Source organism: Branchiostoma belcheri, unplaced genomic scaffold (genome assembly GCF_001625305.1).
Source record: "Branchiostoma belcheri isolate BF01 breed outbred unplaced genomic scaffold, Haploidv18h27 scaffold13, whole genome shotgun sequence".
NCBI classification, from domain to species: domain Eukaryota; kingdom Metazoa; phylum Chordata; class Leptocardii; order Amphioxiformes; family Branchiostomatidae; genus Branchiostoma; species Branchiostoma belcheri.
This window is the reverse complement of record NW_017802713.1, coordinates 4080264-4097174: the sequence shown is the minus strand read 5'-3', so window position 1 is coordinate 4097174 and position 16911 is coordinate 4080264. Positions and strand designations below refer to the sequence as shown.

Here is a 16911-nt window from a genome sequence, read left to right as displayed (position 1 = left end):
TATTTTAACAAAAAAGACGTATTTGGTACTTTCCCAGTGATAGCAATATGTTACTTTTTTGGCAGCATTGTTAGTTGTCTTCAGTAAATAGTCTTTGCTGACTTCAGATCATCCATAGTAAGGGTTTGCTTTTCGCTAAGCTAAAATCACTTGTCACAGTGTGCAGTGGTTGGCAGCAGGCTAATACATGTACGGCCATGTACATGTATGATTTCAAAACACTAATTCCTATTGGCTGTCACATCCCACCCCCATATAGCGGCTGGATCAGGGAACATAACAAAATTTGATTAGGCCACACCAGTTTAATTCCTTGCTTCTTGGATTCAACTGAAGAGGAATATAAACATAACAGATTCATAGGAAAAGTCTTCACCTCCATCATAAGTATACACATTTTTAAGACCGTAGTCAGAGTCTCAGACTCAAGTTTTCCTAGCATCTCTCTGTCTCCGTCTTGTTCTCTTGATCATTTTTGTTAAGAACTGCCCAAAAAGCAAGAAAATAAATTGGTGTGGGCTTTCGGTGAAAAGAAAAAAAATGACATCCAAGCATACAACTCATATGTCGTCAAGATGAAAAGAAATGAAAGAAAATTTCAATAAGTGCGTATTGTTTCATCACGCTACAAGGAGTTCTTTTAAAGTCTACTTATTAGTCTAGCAGTGAGTTGAGAGCACCACACCTCAAATTCACCCAGAGCAGATTTCTCCTGCATGCCCTGAAATTATGCCAGGAATAGTGTCCATTCCAGCTGGATCCAGCTCAGTATTACTACTATCAGTTTTCAAGGCTTCACTTAAAATAACGGTAAGTGTTGAGTCATGAATTACATTCCCATATAGACTCTTTCTTATAATGATTGACGATCATTGTATTTTGGCCAAATTTGGAGATTTGAGTACGGCTGTTTGAATCACTACCACATGCGCTGTGGGTAAGGGTACCATTACCAAAGTCTTTAAAGATGGTACATACTGTTTCCCCGCTTAGCATTTGGGAGGTACTAATAGTACGGGAGTTGAACAAACACCTCTGCCAGTGGACAAGCCTCCCTGTGTAGTACAAATGTGTGACCCAAGTGCTATAAATACGGAAATAAGTGCCACCCTATTTGCGTTTCTCCACGTTTCCAAAATGAAAAGAAAGCTTACACTTAGACACTCCACCTAAAACCACAGAACAAACGTACATGCAGTATTACAGAAAAGGTGGGGCCCTTTGTCTTCCACCGTACCGCTTCCAAAACATGAAGTAAAACCCAAGAAACTTACACCAGCAATGTCGTTGCCATTTTTAGACCTGGAACCAAACATTTTGCACCCAGAAGTGAAATATTTTAAAGGCATGTACAGGTTTTAAGCCCTGGAAACCTGATTTAAGCCAAATTTAAGCCAATATTCTGAAACCACACTATAAGTATATTGACCCTCATGGAGCGAAAATTCACAAAATTCTGACGGAAAATGGTTACTGGTAGCGGCCTGGGCTGATTTTCAGGGTACCGCCCAGAAAATAGATGACTAATCTTGTGGCTTGTTTCTGCAATTTTAAATGCTCAAAGTATGAAATGCTAATTTAAATGCGCTAATGTGAAGCATGTGGCAATATCATAAAAGATTGCCTTATTCAGAATATTTCCAGTTTAGCTGCCCTGAAATCGCATTGGATACCTTTCAAAAATTCTTGTGATTATTATTGATTTCTACTTTCTTAAACACATTAGTGCAATCATCTCACATTTCTGACATTAATGGTTGGTACTAAAACAGTCCACACGACACGCCTCTTTGTGCTACCAACACAAACTAGCAGAATATAATTTATTATAAACAAACATGGCTGACTGTAGCATTTCAAACTTTTAGCCGCACTCAATTTTTATCACCTTCACTTCCTGAATGACACTTATTTGCAATGGAGTAGGGTTGATTCAACTTATTTGTTAAGAAATGTCCAGAAAATGTACTTTTCTGACGTTATTTTTTTTATGACGATTTACCACATTTGTGGAAGGATTGACATAACAGGTGACTATCACCTCTTCAAAGATGTCAACCCCGAGACCAGACTGTAAGGTTTGAACCACTCACACCGGGAAGGTCCCCTACTCTTTTCGATAAGTGTGGTGGGTTCTTTACCGTGCGTGGGGTGTGGCTCTCCCAAACACGGGACCTCCATTTAACGTCCTATCCGAGGGACTTCCCTAGCTAGCCGAAGCTAGGTACTCAATTACACCTGAGTGAAGTGAGGAAAGTCGTGTAAAGTACCTTTCCCAAGGGTACAATCCCGTCGGGGCGTATGTTCGGACTTGTTCGGGTACGACCCGGAATCGAACCCGGGTCTCCCCGTTTCATAGTCCAGTGATGTACCACTACACCACACGACGCCATTATTACATAATGCAGATGTAAACATTGCATAACACCAACACTTCTCAATCCTATAATTAGTCTGCCCCATACAGAGCTGGATCAGAACTGTTTTCAGGTCTTTTGAGATCATAAACCTTGTTAAGGAAAAATTGTTCAAGAAAAATTGTGGCGACAAAACATGATATAACAACCAACATTGAGGTTTATTGAGGAAATATCTCCTTTGGCTGCCCACCCGAGGGTGACAGCTACTCTTCCAGGAGAGATTGGGGTACATAAAACATTGCAATACATTAGAAATACAATTACATACATGTAGTTATATAAAAGAAACTATGTGTAACATCGTATGCCCGACATATATATTTATTTATTTCTGTTTTATTTAAACAAGGTAGAGACCTCAGTGCTACTTAAAACCACTGCTTTTCAGGAATGCCCTGTGACAACAGGTTATACATGAAAACAATAAAACCAACAAATTAAACAATACATATAGTTACAAAACAACCAAGCGTCAAAACGAAATCATTAACCATAAATCAATGTCGTTAAGCCAGGGTCAGGAGGTCAGAGGTCAGCAGTGTTGTACATTTTGATTTACGAGAAGAATTGTAGAAAAGAGCTTTCCGTACCATAATGGGCAGTTACTACACTGGGTATTCATATATGGGAGTAGTAGTAGTAGTAGTAGTAAGCTTTTAAATTTATTTATTTAAACTCGAAAGCTTGTTCGGCACATACATATATGACCGCTTTTCAACAAGGTCGAGGGTGAGGGCGGGGTCACGGATTACAAATCAAACCAAAATGTAATACAAAATCAAAACAAAATGCAAATCAAAATATAATACAAAAATAAATAGTAAATCATCAGTCCGTTATCAGTCCAATACTTCTAAATGTTCCCAATGACTTGGCTGCTCGTACATGTGGTGGCAAGGAGTTCCACACAGTCGCCCCCGAGTACCTCAGTGACCGCCTGTACACTTCCAGTTGGGGCCTCGGTATGATGAGGTTGTCCAGTGTGCTCTGTCTGGTGGATCTGGAGGTTTCATCTCTATACAGGATGAACACCCCTCGCATATGTGGTGGTAAAGAATTGTCCAAGGCCCTATACACTAGCATGGCTTTATGTTGACGATGTAGAGTTCTCACGGACTTCCATCTCAGACGAGAGAGGACTTCCCGTGATGGTGTTCTGTACGGGGCTTTCAAGATCAATTTTCCTACTCGGTTCTGCATTCTTATCAAATTGTACCGAAATGGCACCATCCCAGACAGTACAGGCATAAGTTAAATGCGGTAAAAATATGGTGTTATATAAGGTGACGAGGATGTAACACCATAGAGTTTAGGTTTCCAACACTTGCCATCAAATGTGAGTAACTGTACCTCTTGGGGGGTTCTCAATAATTTCTCATTATTTCTATTGTCCTTATTGTCTACTGGTTCTATGTATTAGTTTTGTTGTCATACATGTGCGTCATGAATTTTGTTGTGCCATGTTTTTGTTTTTCTTATGAAATGAATAATAAAACTAGAAAGGCCAATATTTGCTTTGGAGCAAATACAGCGATGGGTTCACCACATTTTACCACATGGCAGGGAAAGAATGAGAAACACAAGGGAAAACAATGATTTACATTGATATAACTATAATATGAAGTAAAATACAACTAAAACAACAGTTGGATAGCTATTCCCTACTTTATTGGTTAGGATTTTTAATTGCATAATGCAAACTGTTGATTTTCAAAATAAAAAAAAAACGTCCATGCCCGGCATTCCAATGCTGGAGCAGGAAAGCTTGAAATACCTACCAAAACACTTGAATACAGACATACTGTCAGTATGGAAATGCTTCTGTGCAGGTGTTAATCAAGTTAAATCCCAACAGCCAATCAGCAAGAAGTATAGAGGAAAGCTGCATGCCTATTGGTTGATGCCCTGCATTCCATCGTGATGACTCATGCCCAAACGTGGTAAACAAGGCAAACTAACACAGTAATACATTTGCTATAACACAGCCAACAAACTCAAATAAAACCATTCTAAAAGCCTGTATCACAATAATTTAAAAAACGCCTAGGGGTATTTGCCCACTGTACCTCCATACCAAATTTCAGGACCTTAGGCCCTAAAATGAAGAAGCTGAATCCATTTAAAAAATGGCAGGAGAAGAAGAAGAAGAAACATCAGAAAAAGCAATATGGTTTCACCACACCACTTCGTGGTGTGGTGAACCCATAATGAACTTAAAAAAAGTAACTGTACCTCAAGTTTGATGGGTCCCTCATGGTCTTTGAGGCGAAAGACATTTACCACATATTTAGTATATAATACCCATTTTCTTTCGGCATGTTGATATATGTTGATAACAACTAAGATTACTTGTTTGTTTGCTTTTTTTTCGAAATCGCGCTGATGTCATCGATAAGATTTACTTGCTGTGGCCTTACTTAATAATTATTGCACCAAAGAACATATGTCCTCATCTTGTCTTTCTCTACAGAGTCACAATGAACCAGTCCATCGGAGGAGAGAACAATCCTATAGATGTTGATCTTACAAACCATCCAGAGGAGCCGACAAGTTCCGGGCAAAATGAAAATAACCTACGCTCTGATCAAAATCTACTGTACACAGAAAACGCTGCAGAGCCAACAAGAATGTCAACATGTGGTCACGACTCACCCAGTAGTCAAGGTCAAGACACAATGGAGGTCACGTACGTAGCTGGCACTGAACCGACGCGTACAAGTCAGCCTGGTATCACAGACAGACATTATGATACGGCAGATAATTGCGATATTCCCGACCCAGCAGCCACTGATGTTTATTTTGTATCTGACACGATCCATGCTGAAAACTCCGCCGTGTACACAGCCTCGGGCGAAAATGAAGAAAGTGGCAACGCTAATGGAAACAATGACGAGGAAACTCAAGTCAGGCAAGCAGGCAGTACAGTGACTGACGATGGTGATATCGAACCGTACGCTGTTGGAAACATGAGCGATCACGAAAACTATCTCAACAAAACAAAACACGTTGGCCAACAAACAGATGGCACCACTGTACCTGCACACAATCTTCACAATCCTCCAAACGAAACGGAATTTGAAAACCCAATGTACAGAGCAGACGTGCAACAGGCCTCTGATGACAGCAGGTCTGACTCTGATGCACACAAACCTCGCGATCCTCAACACGTCAAACAACTTCACGGTAACACGTGTCAACTTGTTTTGATTCTCCCCATTCTCTATTATAATAATGATTTTGGTAAAACCTGTATAATAATCTGTAATAACCATTCTGTCTAAATCCCACAGTACATGTATATGGGTAACATTTATTTGCACTAATACTGGGTGTTATATAATGAATTATTATAGTACACTTTTTTCTCTTTCCTTCATATTGCTGAGCCTACATATACATTATTAAGCTAACAAGCTTGCGCGTTTCTGATGTATTTTAGTCTGGAAATTGCAGATTATAGGTGGGTGCTTTTAGCTTTTTCAGTCATGTTGTTTAGTCCACTGTTCTATTACTATTCTTGGGTCAGGTTTTAAAAGTTACTTGCACTTTTGTTCTTGATTCAGAAATACTGTTTCAATTAATATTAGTGTTTGTATCTTTATAGCTGATATAACCACTTTTTGCATAACGACTGCCCAGTTTCATTGGCAGCTGAAAGACCTGATACACAGAACCTTCCAGTTCTAATTGGTTGTTCAAAACTATCTTGTGAATTTGTATTGTGTTTTTATCAGGATTGTGGATTATTATGCAACATGTTACTTTATTGATTGTTTTGATTAACAACAGCTAATATTTACTATGAAGTCAATTGATCATGTTTATTAATTGTCTATTATTTAATAATTATGTTTTTGAAATAATGTATTACTGTTTTCTGGTCCTTTATTTTCTGGTTAATTATTTGATTATTGAGCCTGTACAATACATATCTGTTTTTGTACGAAAAGTAAAAAAAATGAAAGGCTGTTTTTCAGTGAATCGAAGTTGCTGCCTCCCTACTTTCTACCTGGCTGTTTTGGTGCTTGTTCTGTTCTTTACTGGAGGGATCACCTATGGAGTCATCACAGGGGTCTATCACAACAACCAAGGCATGCAAAAGGTGAGGTCAACATCTTCGTCAATGCTTAACCCTAAACAGTACACCTGGGGTCCGCGCGGACCCCAGCACTATATATTCTGTAATATTTTTTTTTGTTTCTAAAGATTTTTTTCTGAAATTTTAAGTAATTGTTACCCACAAAGTTGTCTCTCAATACAGTGCAGAAAACTCCGTTTCTACCATTTATAAAAAAATTATATCTGATTTTCTTTTGGGGTCCGCGCGGACCCCAGCCGGCTTTCGATCATAATGGATACACTGGCGTTCTTATACATTACCTTATTTCCGTTTTTATATGTTTTTATGCACTCATCGTATGTCTACCAAGTTTTCAGAGAATAGTGTAGTAATAGAATTAAATTTTAATAACTTTGGTGTAATTATGACGTCATATGACGTCAGAGCTAATAATATAGTCCGCCATATTGGATTTTGACCAATGACGTCATCAAATTAGCATATTCTATGCATATTAAACTTATATTTAATTATGTAAGATGTTATTAATGTTGGAAAAGAAGTGTAATTTAATATAAAACTCAGAAAATTTTTATGTTTAAACCAAAATTACTTCTATTTTCAAAAAAATAGCCCGTTGCCATGGCAACACAAAAAAAACATCAACTTACTAGTATTAAACTAATATGAACTTTTTTCCAGAGACATTTTAGGAAAGGTCTCCAAATTTGATACTTCTAGCGCAAGCCGTTTAGCCGCTATCTGAGATCAAAGTTGGGCCTCAAAAGCCCCTTCAGTCTGAAATGGGTTTAAAAATCGGGTATTTCTTCTTGTCTTCTTTTCTTCACCAAAAAATAGAAAAAGTTAAAAATGTATGATTTTTGTATGTAATGTGGACACAGAGGTTCCCACATCAGTTTGCAAAACAATTGAGCTGGTAGCATGTTGATAATTTCTAAAAATTAGCATAAAACTGTTCTGGGGTCCGCGCGGACCCCAGGTGTACAGATTAATCAGTCCGGGAAGGTGTACTGTTGAGGGTTAAAGTTGCATATTGTTAAGTTAAAACTTTTGTTCCAACAAAAGGGATTGATCTCAACATGGAGGTTTTAGTGGACCTCCTTTTTCTCACCTACTAGATGCTTTCGACCAGTCACTCTGGTCTTCTTTAAATTCACGAGTTGCACATTCCCAGGATCCTTTGCGCACAGGGTAGGGAAAGGTCGCGGTAAACCACGTGACTCATCCTCGGCTCTGGTCGGAAGAAGGTGCCCTAAGCTATCTGGCCGATAATAGGCTGGGAGCATTCAATTTCAAAAGTCTGTCTTTTTGTCACATTTTCACGTAGTATGTTGAATCAACACTATCCTATCCCATACCGATAGTCATGGAGCAAAAATTCGATGCCGCTTTGCCGTACGAACGCCGTGAAAAACTACGTGCCTCCCGCCGCCGACAGTGGTGTCAGCCATTTTTTAAATTTCCGAGCGCTCGCGAACACTTCCGACTTCTTCCGACCAGAGCCGAGGATGAGTCACGTGGTTTACCGCGACCTTTCCCTACCCTGTGCGCAAAGGATCCTGGGAATGTGCAACTCGTGAATAGTAGATCATATTAGTATATATAGTATGTAAGTGTCATTGCTGTATTCTTTTCCCTGTTTACCCATGACCTGTACTTAGCTTGTTAGAGCACAAACGTACAATAAAGGTCTTTCATCATTTTCAAAAGACTTACCCAGTTAGACTAGTCACGTGGTTTCTCTAGATATGACGTCAACACTGGGTCAAGGGTATCCTACATTGGGGAAAGGTAGAGTTCACTCACGGCCGTGTTCAGTCAGTTCAGAAGTTTCACAACACATCTACACCGAGTCTCCTGGACATTGTAACAATACTGGACAGCAAATGAACAAAAAAGCACATCACCCCTCACTCAACCGCGACGGGGGCCGGCATGGTTTACCAGATACCTTTGACCTATTGGTGACGACACACTTCAGAGTCGCGCTTAGTGTCCGGAATCCTGACCCTACCAGTAAAACATTTCTTCTTTTTTTATTCCAGGCTATCCAAGACAGCAACAACCTGAGTTCATTGAATTCAGCAGAACCGATAAGCACGACTATAGCTACCACCAGCAGCACTGATGTTACCAACACACCCAGCCTTGGGGGTATCAATAGTACCACCCCACCCAGCCTTGGGGGTGTCAATGGTATCAACAAGCCCATCTACAGTAAGACAGGGACTCAGAACCTTTAGATTCTAAGTGAACCAATTGCAACAACTCTACCAAGAAAACACCAAGGCCACACCGATTTAATTTTATGGATGACATCCGCGCGCGCATTGATTTTCACCTGTTCTGAAAAAAAAAAGATCACGTCCTCCGAGGCTTTCGCCTGGCTCCAGGCCCGGGTATACTATAGTCCATCGTAGTTAGCAACAATACGGAGCCGGTGGTAACTCTGGAGGATGGCACCCAGGCTACCGAAGCTCCACGACTCAAGAACTCAGTACACAAGTACTGTGCCGACTCATAAATTCAGCAAAAAGCCAGCATGCGCCAGCTTGTCGTGTACGTCGCTATGTAGTGCCACAAATTCACAATACCAGCTTCGTATTCCTATGGTTTAATTAGTAGCATTTTTATTTTTGGCCGGAATTTTTTTTATTCGACCGCGCGCAGTAGTTTGGGGGTCTTCAGAGGATGTCATCCATAAAATTAAATCCTTGGGGCCTAAGTATGAAATTGCAGGTTGATTTGTACTATATAAGGATGAAAAGTTTTGTGGGTGCATCAACTGGGATTTAAATAATACTGTTTACTTTACGATAACCTTACACTCATAGAGTTTATTGAACTGTTCCTGTACAATCAATGGCGTAATCACTGGAAGATATGGAAGTAGATGCACAGGATAGAAAACTAGCTGGAGGAGCGCAACATTGTTGTTGGATGTGGTAAGGTCTAAACAAAGGTGACACAATCAAGGATTTTGCAATTACTCTCTTCTACCCCCCCCCCCCAAAAAATGGAAAAAAAGACCACAGCTCCTATTCAGTAAATTTGCAATCTCCTTTTCACTAATCTCCATTGGAAGACCTTTTACTGGTGAAAAAAAAAACTCTAGTTTCCCATACGTCCTTCTTCCCATTGTGTACATTTTATCATTGCAGTAATGTTGTATCAATCAAACCATTCGCCATACACATATATCAGTTCATATATCAATATCACGAAGAAAGGAAGTTTTATATCGTCCTTTTTACTAATTTTCAACTAACCGGTAAAATGATAGTACTAACCCTTGTCCTGCTGCTCCAAACATATATTAGGCATATTCGTGTCCCTGATGTTGTGCCCAACATATGCTTGGAAGGGTCGACTTTCTTCTCATGTATGTGATGCTGATGTTTTCAGGACGTCTTAGTAACACTGCAGACCTAGTAAAATTAAGTCAGTAACCCCTATTCCAAGAAGGTCTGAACTCCCCAGCACAGGGAGCATATCATGCACAGAATTGCCAGCAGGACAAGGATGAGGTTGATTGTCTGCCATGGAATTTTGTTTTCCCTTTTTGCCCTGTTGCTTCACATTTTTTTCGAAAAAAAAAAATCGTAGCACCAACAATTATTTGATGTGGCCTAAAGATAAGATGCTATCCCCAATACAGAAACGGTCAGGCAGTGCGAGAAGAAAAATATCAGGCTGTCATGTGCAGTGGACCAGTTGATCGTAATCCAAGACGCCTTCTACGGCCGGAGAGGAAAACGTCCTAGCTGTGGATGTATTTTCAGGTCTTGTAACAAGTGTCAAAAAGGCTACAGGTAGGAGCACCATATGTGACACTACGCAAAAAGTTTACCAATGGTAGTAAATGCCTGCAGTAAACTAATTTTGGTAAAACAGAGTAAAAAATAGTTGTAGGATTGGCAACACTTTTTAAGGCTGTAAACAAAGTAAATATCACCCGACTTGGGGCCCGAAATGGCATTTACAACCATATCCAACTTTTCGTGCAGTGTCATCTAGAGCTGTGTACCTAAACAAATTTTAGGTACAGGTACAGGTACAGGTACACAGGTTTAGGTACAGGTCCGGACCTGAACCTGTACCTGAACAATTCGACCAATTTATATGCTCTTCTGAACTCCTTCAATAACAAAAAAACATAAATAAACTTGATAGTTAAGGTTTATTCTTTGTTTATGGCGAATGCTCAGATAAAATATAGGCAAAACTAAGTTGTTTTTGTTTTCATGAACACACTGTCCTTACACAGGGACCCATTGTGGACCAGCTATTTACACATTTGAGGTCACAAATAGGCATAAAATTAGTGTGAAATTGTTTAGGTACAGTACCGGTACTGAGGGATTAGGTATTTTGGACCTGTACCTAATCAATTTTTCCGGTACAGTATCGGTACTGCGTACCGGTACACAGCTCTAGTGTCATCTGATCCTACCCCATGCAGTTAAAGGTAGACACTCTACATGGTTCATAGCAACTACAATCCAAGTATCAACTTATATTCTTTTGTTACAACTGTCTACAGTTTGTGCCTCCAACGATTTTTATGGTCTACATTGTACGGCATGTCGGATTTACCGAAAATAAATGAAAGTAATGTTTGGTAACGTTCACTTTTAAACTGTACGAGACGTTGCAATGGTAGTAAACAAAATTCAAGTCATTGCTAAGTCCGAAATCGCTTTGACTTGAATTTTATTCAATACCATTATAATGTCTGATACTGTTTGATACTGTTTACAAAGTAACTATAATCCGACTTTATTGGTATCTATTACCAATTGTAATACCAACTTTTAGCGCAATGCTTGTATTTTGTAACAGGCCACATTCTACTGTCAGAAAAAGATGTCAGGGGTTACAACGGTGTGACCTGCGAGTAGTACGACATAACTTTGGTGACCCCTGTCCGCGCAAAAAGAAGTACCTGGAGGCAACGTACCACTGTGAAGGTGGGAGAAAGTATCTGTTTCTTTTAGGTAAAAATGTAGCCTTGTGAGTCTTAAGCATTTTAGGTACAGGTACAGTCGTAAAGGTACAGGACCTGTACCAATGCATATAAGAAGTTGGATTTACTAATGCTACAGAGAGACAGCTCAGGAACAGCAACATGTTCACTTTGCAATGGTTGGAGAACAAGTTACTTTTGTAAAATTAGTTTTTACAGTGTTAAATCCTGTAATTTTTACAAAAGTAAACATTAAACGATTTCTCGTGCAGTGTTTGGCTAATTATCAGTATCAGTTATATCAGTGTTACTTCTTATCTTTTCTGAGGACTTACAAACCTTCATATCGAAACGACACTACATACAAGATTTCCATGGTCAATTTTGATAATCATTTGATATTTCAGCGTAGAGACTCTGATTAGCATGTGTGTTGTTAATAACAAAATAATATGTGAATGCTGTACAGGAAAAGCAGTAGAAGATGAAATACACTTTATTTGCCTTTACCTTTAGTACAGCACCGAAAGAGATAAATTATTTGAACTAGACATCAGAATGTCTCCCAGCTTTATGTATTTTCAGACTACAAAAAAATCATTTCTATCTAATACCTTCAAATGCATACATCTCAAATCGTATTACTTATATTCCACTACACAGCAAAGAAATCAACCCATATAAACTACTTGTATATTAGAAGTAGCATTTATTTAGTTGAGTATTCTCAATTGACTTTATGCTAATTTTATAGTTTACTATAATTTCCAATGGACATGTAATTAGCCCTGGGGCATCGATTTGCAATAAAAATGTTGTCGTTAATTTCTTACGGTGTTTCCCCATTCCAAGTCTAAAAAGTGGTGCCAATTCTACAACTAAGTTTTTTTTACTCTGCTTTACCAACAGAAAAGAAAGAGAGCATCAGCTTTGGTGGGCAAGGAAAGGGTTCCTATCAGTTTCAGAATGTTGCGGGACTGGCCGTGTCCTCCACTAACGAGATATTTGTAGCTGACCAAAACAACAGAAGAATCAAGATCTTCAGCATGAAGGGAGTTTTCCTTCGCAGTTTCCCCATAAGAAACATGGTACCACAGGCCATATCCACAGGCCGCAACGATACCCTGTGGGTCGCCTTGTATGGAGGTCAGAAAAATTCCCTTTACAAAAATGCTATTCATCAGTACAGCAAAGATGGCCATTCCCTTGCCAAGTTCAGTTGCAACAGAGGACTTAGAATCCGTGGGATTGCCTGGCACCCGCTTTCTGACAAAATCATAGTACTCTTTCTGACAGCATCAATGCGCTCAGGGTCAATGTGGTTTAGTCCTACTTACACACAGGCGACCCCAACATGTAACACAACCAGGTTTGGATCGACAAGAGGACAGTTTTGGTTTGTCGCCGTGGACAAGAAAGGGGACATCTTCATCGTAGATACGAGAGGCTCTCGTGTTCTTAAGTATGACAAGAATGGAGTCTACGTGTCCAGTTTTGCCAGTAAAGGTAGTGGAGCAGGGAAACTTTATAATCCCTCAGGAATCTGTGTGGACAGTTTGGGGCGTGTGGTCGTGGCTGATACTTTGAACAACCGGTTGGAGATGTTTACAGCTGAGGGAGAACACATCCGCACTGCCGCGTATATACATAAACCCAAGCATGTTGCTATAGGTGGGGAGGGGCAGCTTGTGGTGTCAAATCAGGATCACTTTGTAACCATCTTGCTAAAATATCAGAAACACACCATTTTGTTGGTTACGAAGCATTTTCAAGGTAAAAATTACATAAGAGGGGAAGATAAGGTAGCAAAATCAAGTTTTTGCGCTATAGAGATTTCTATAAAGTGAGAAGGTGAGATGCTTCAAAGGTTATAGTAGGGTGCACAAGCAGGCTGCAAAACTTCCACACTACTGAGAGATGCCTTCAGTATTGGAGGTCTTGATTTGACGCTGTCAGTGCAAATTAGATGTTTATTTGCCTGATTTGTATTTGTTCTTGAATGAAAACTTGACACAGGATAGGACGTTCACATATGAAATATTATGTAATAGCCATAGTCATTTCTCTTACCAGTCTTACAAACAAGTGAATCATGTTTTCTTCCCCTCCCAAAATACCTCTCAGTATATAACACCACAGACTATCTATCGGCCGTGACTAAATAGAGCCAGTGAATACAAACAGAACAAACAACGATCAGGTTAAGTTTGATGTTTAATTCGATGTACATGTACATAACATTAGCACATTTGTTCAAGCAGCAAGCTGATAATGTTTTGGATTGTATGGAGTATTTTCATGGTAGGTCTATTCTCCTTCTGTACAGGAGCATTCATAGTCTGTTATTGATTGCATTTAGCATTTGGTCCCTTCTGGAAATTATCACTTAGTATTTGGCATTTCGCCCCTATGACAATTATTACTTAGAATAGTTCCACGATGTGAATGAATACATAAAACAAAAGAAACAGCATCAGGCGAAGATTGAATCTGATATATTGACAGCGGCGTAAACATTTGACGTGTTATCGATGTGTCAAATATAACGTATTTTAAAAACATGGATTACAAATATTAAGAATAGGTTCAATTTCGATCCGTTTCAGGACATGTAATTATCTATTGTCTGTGAAGGATGAATACGAGGAAGTGATGACTAACTAGTGGTTTTATGTGATAATAATAATGATGATAATGGTATACTTTCCTACATGATCTACAAAAATGATTTCTACTTATTTCTTGTTGTATAAGCTAGTAAGTTGTGAAGGCACTTTTAGAATCAGCGAATGAAACTTTAAAAAGGTGTGAATCGCAAAATGTTAGTTCCCTGACGAAGTCTTTCTTTCATATCTGCAAATGTTATTGTAAAAGCATGCACATATGATTACCGTGTAGATTAAAAATGGTCACAACAAAATATTACTTCTTAATGTCCATCATATCTGCATTCTTCATTGTTCCAAGTGAATCAACGAGGTTAAAAGTCAGTACATGTATATCTGTAATTTGTGGTGATTATTTACCTCCACTGTTCTAAAAACTGCAGCTGTATACTTAGAACTTGAACATCGTCTACCTCGTGGGATTGGAGGATGCCACACACGCTACCACACACACACGCTCACTTTTTATCTAAAGGACCAAGATTTTTCTTTAACATGTAGACTGATCTGTATCACCAGCGGGACTGGAATCCTATTTCTACCTGAAGCTCTTGAATTTTCCTTTGAAATCCTTTCAAAATCGTAAGAAATGCCATTTTAGGGGGTCAATTTTCACAATTTTCCGGGGGAGCCCTCTTGGCGCTCGCTAGTCCACAGTAGGAAGAACCCCCATCTCCCCGCTAAAATCCTGGATTCGGGCATGCACTAAACTTAAATCTGGCAAATCGTTAATTTGGAATTACAGTACGTCTGTGGTCTCTGTTGACACCAGATCTTCAGTCCGAGTCATCAGCCTCAGCACCTCCTCCTTGTGCTTGGGTACTGGAGTCGTCTGTGAAGTAGATGTTCAAATGATGAGAAAAATTACAAAGGAAAGCATTGAATCATGGCATGTTGTTCTGCTACATTGAAAGTTCATATATGCATCCCCAATTTTTATCTATCAGAGAAGAGTTATATCTTTTGAAGTGTTAGAGTTTCTTACCAGAGATGCCACAAGCGTGCAGGAACTTCTGATGAGACTCTTCCCAGTACTTGGAGGCCAGCAGTTTCTGCTTGAAAGCGCGAGCTTCCGCAAACTCTGACTTGGCATTTGTGATGAAATCCTCGATGCAGTCTGCCCACTTCTCTGCATCAGCGTCAGTTGCGGTGTCTCCCTTCATCTTGACGATACAGTGGCGGAACGTGGGTTGCTCCAGCCTGTCTGATAGCTCCTTTATCATCTCTGCGAGCCCCGACTGCTCTGAGATGAGGACGGGAACTCCTGCCGCGATGGCCTCCAGGCCGACCAGTCCGAACGGCTCGGCCCGGGACGGCATCAGGACCAGGTGACAGTTCTCCATGTCTCGGCGGATCTCCTCCTGAGTGCCGTACGGGAGAAGTGTGGACTTGACCCGTCCGGATCTCAGCTTCTCATCCAGGATTCTCTTGCTCTCCTTGAAGTCGTTCTCGTCGATGCCGCGGACTCTCAGCCTCAATGTGAACTGACTGTCAAGCCGCTGTGCCACCTTGTCTACGGATCCTGCGGTCAGGTCGTGACCTTTCAGCCTCTCCACATTCCGCACCCTGCCGATGGACAGAATCACTCTCTCTGGCTTTTGGACGTTATCTTCTTCACCAAAGATCACATTTGCATCACTGAACACCTTTGAAGGCTCGGGTAGGAAAATGTGGTGATCCACGTGACGCTGACGGAGGAACCTGGCGTAGTGGCGGTAAATGCGCGCTCCTACCGAGAAGACGACATCAGCCTTACCAATGTCGTTCTGGATGCTGGCTTCCTTCTTCCCCACACCCAGGGCCTTCTCGTCACTCTTGTAGGGCTCCGTCTCCTCTGGCATGACGTGACCGAACATGGCGAGTTTGGCTTGTTGGAATCGCTCTTCTTTGATCCTTCTCGCTGCCGTGCTTGTGATGGGGACATGGCCCACGATGCAGCTGATAGTTGCCGGAAGATGAGGAAAGTGGTGTTTGTGGTACACGGTCAGCCACTCTAAGGACGGCTTCATGCTGCTGCTGGGATCAAGAACAGGTTTAAGGAGTATCACTCTGTCTCGTTCTGCATCCTTCTCATCTTCTTGACTTGCCGTCAACACGGTGACGTAGACCAGGGCGCCGGCGGCGGTGAGCTTACGCGCGATGTCTAGGTTGATGGTGGAGATTCCGCCCTTCGACGTGCAGTATTCGTCACTAACCAAAAGAACTACAACTGTGGCTGGAATAGAATATCATTGACGTTGGACACGAATATTTTCGCATGCTCTACCAACAAACATCATTTCTATAGGGAACAGAGTTGGAAAGCCAAAAATTACCAACTATGTACGAGACAGTATAAAACGATCACAGGTTGAGAAACCAAATATGTGAGATGCTGTCAAAATCTATGACAACTCTGACCATTATCGATGCTGACACTTTCTGTTTGACACAAGGCATTTTTATAGATAAACACCAACTTTAAAAGTTCATTAATTGTATTTCCATTGAGTCAGACTCCTTCTAACTGATTAGAATGAAATGATTTTATTTCTCCAAATTCCATGACAATTTAGCTTGGATGCCACCCTGGCTATGAAAATTTGCCCAAAATCACAAATCCCTCTTTGTCTGGTTTTCTTCTTTTCGATATACGTGATTGACTTATTTCGATTTACGTGATTCAAATTTCAAAAGACAAGTGAAATCAGTTTCTCTAGCTTACCTGATGTTGGTCCCAGTGGGTTTATAGTGACTGGTAAGCGATGTCCTGCAGCTCTTTGGACCGCACCTGGTGCA

General features: G+C 40.4%; 2 protein-coding genes across 2 annotated transcripts; one reads left to right on the top strand and one right to left on the bottom strand.

The window, feature by feature from the left end:
* Positions 1–4897: 4897 nt before the first annotated feature.
* LOC109463740 lies at positions 4898–13488 on the top strand. Its single transcript, XM_019760588.1, has 5 exons — positions 4898–5603; positions 10160–10313; positions 11344–11471; positions 12377–13240; positions 13484–13488. Exons 1-5 carry the CDS (start codon positions 4898–4900, stop codon positions 13486–13488), a joined length of 1857 nt encoding a protein of 618 aa, XP_019616147.1.
* Positions 13489–14909: 1421 nt separating this feature from the next.
* Positions 14910–16572, bottom strand: LOC109463739. Its single transcript, XM_019760587.1, has 4 exons — positions 16566–16572; positions 15674–16348; positions 15119–15262; positions 14910–14965 (listed from the first exon to the last, which is right to left on the bottom strand). The coding sequence occupies exons 1-4, from the start codon at positions 16570–16572 to the stop codon at positions 14910–14912; spliced, it is 882 nt and encodes a 293-aa protein (XP_019616146.1).
* Positions 16573–16911: the final 339 nt, after the last annotated feature.

What these genes read in the sequence shown, in the direction of transcription:
- LOC109463740 (XM_019760588.1), top strand. Translation starts at nt 4,898, where the DNA reads ATGAACCAGTCCATCGGAGGAGAGAACAATCCTATAGATGTTGATCTT. An exon ending in ACACGTCAAACAACTTCACG is followed by an intron (nt 5,604 to 10,159) that starts GTAACACGTGTC and finishes TCCCCAATACAG; the next exon opens with AAACGGTCAGGCAGTGCGAG. An exon ending in GGCAACGTACCACTGTGAAG is followed by an intron (nt 11,472 to 12,376) that starts GTGGGAGAAAGT and finishes CTTTACCAACAG; the next exon opens with AAAAGAAAGAGAGCATCAGC.
- LOC109463739 (XM_019760587.1), bottom strand. An exon ending in GAATGTGGAGAGGCTGAAAG is followed by an intron (nt 15,263 to 15,673) that starts GTCACGACCTGA and finishes ACGCTGATGCAG; the next exon opens with AGAAGTGGGCAGACTGCATC. An exon ending in GCACGCTTGTGGCATCTCTG is followed by an intron (nt 14,966 to 15,118) that starts GTAAGAAACTCT and finishes TCTACTTCACAG; the next exon opens with ACGACTCCAGTACCCAAGCA.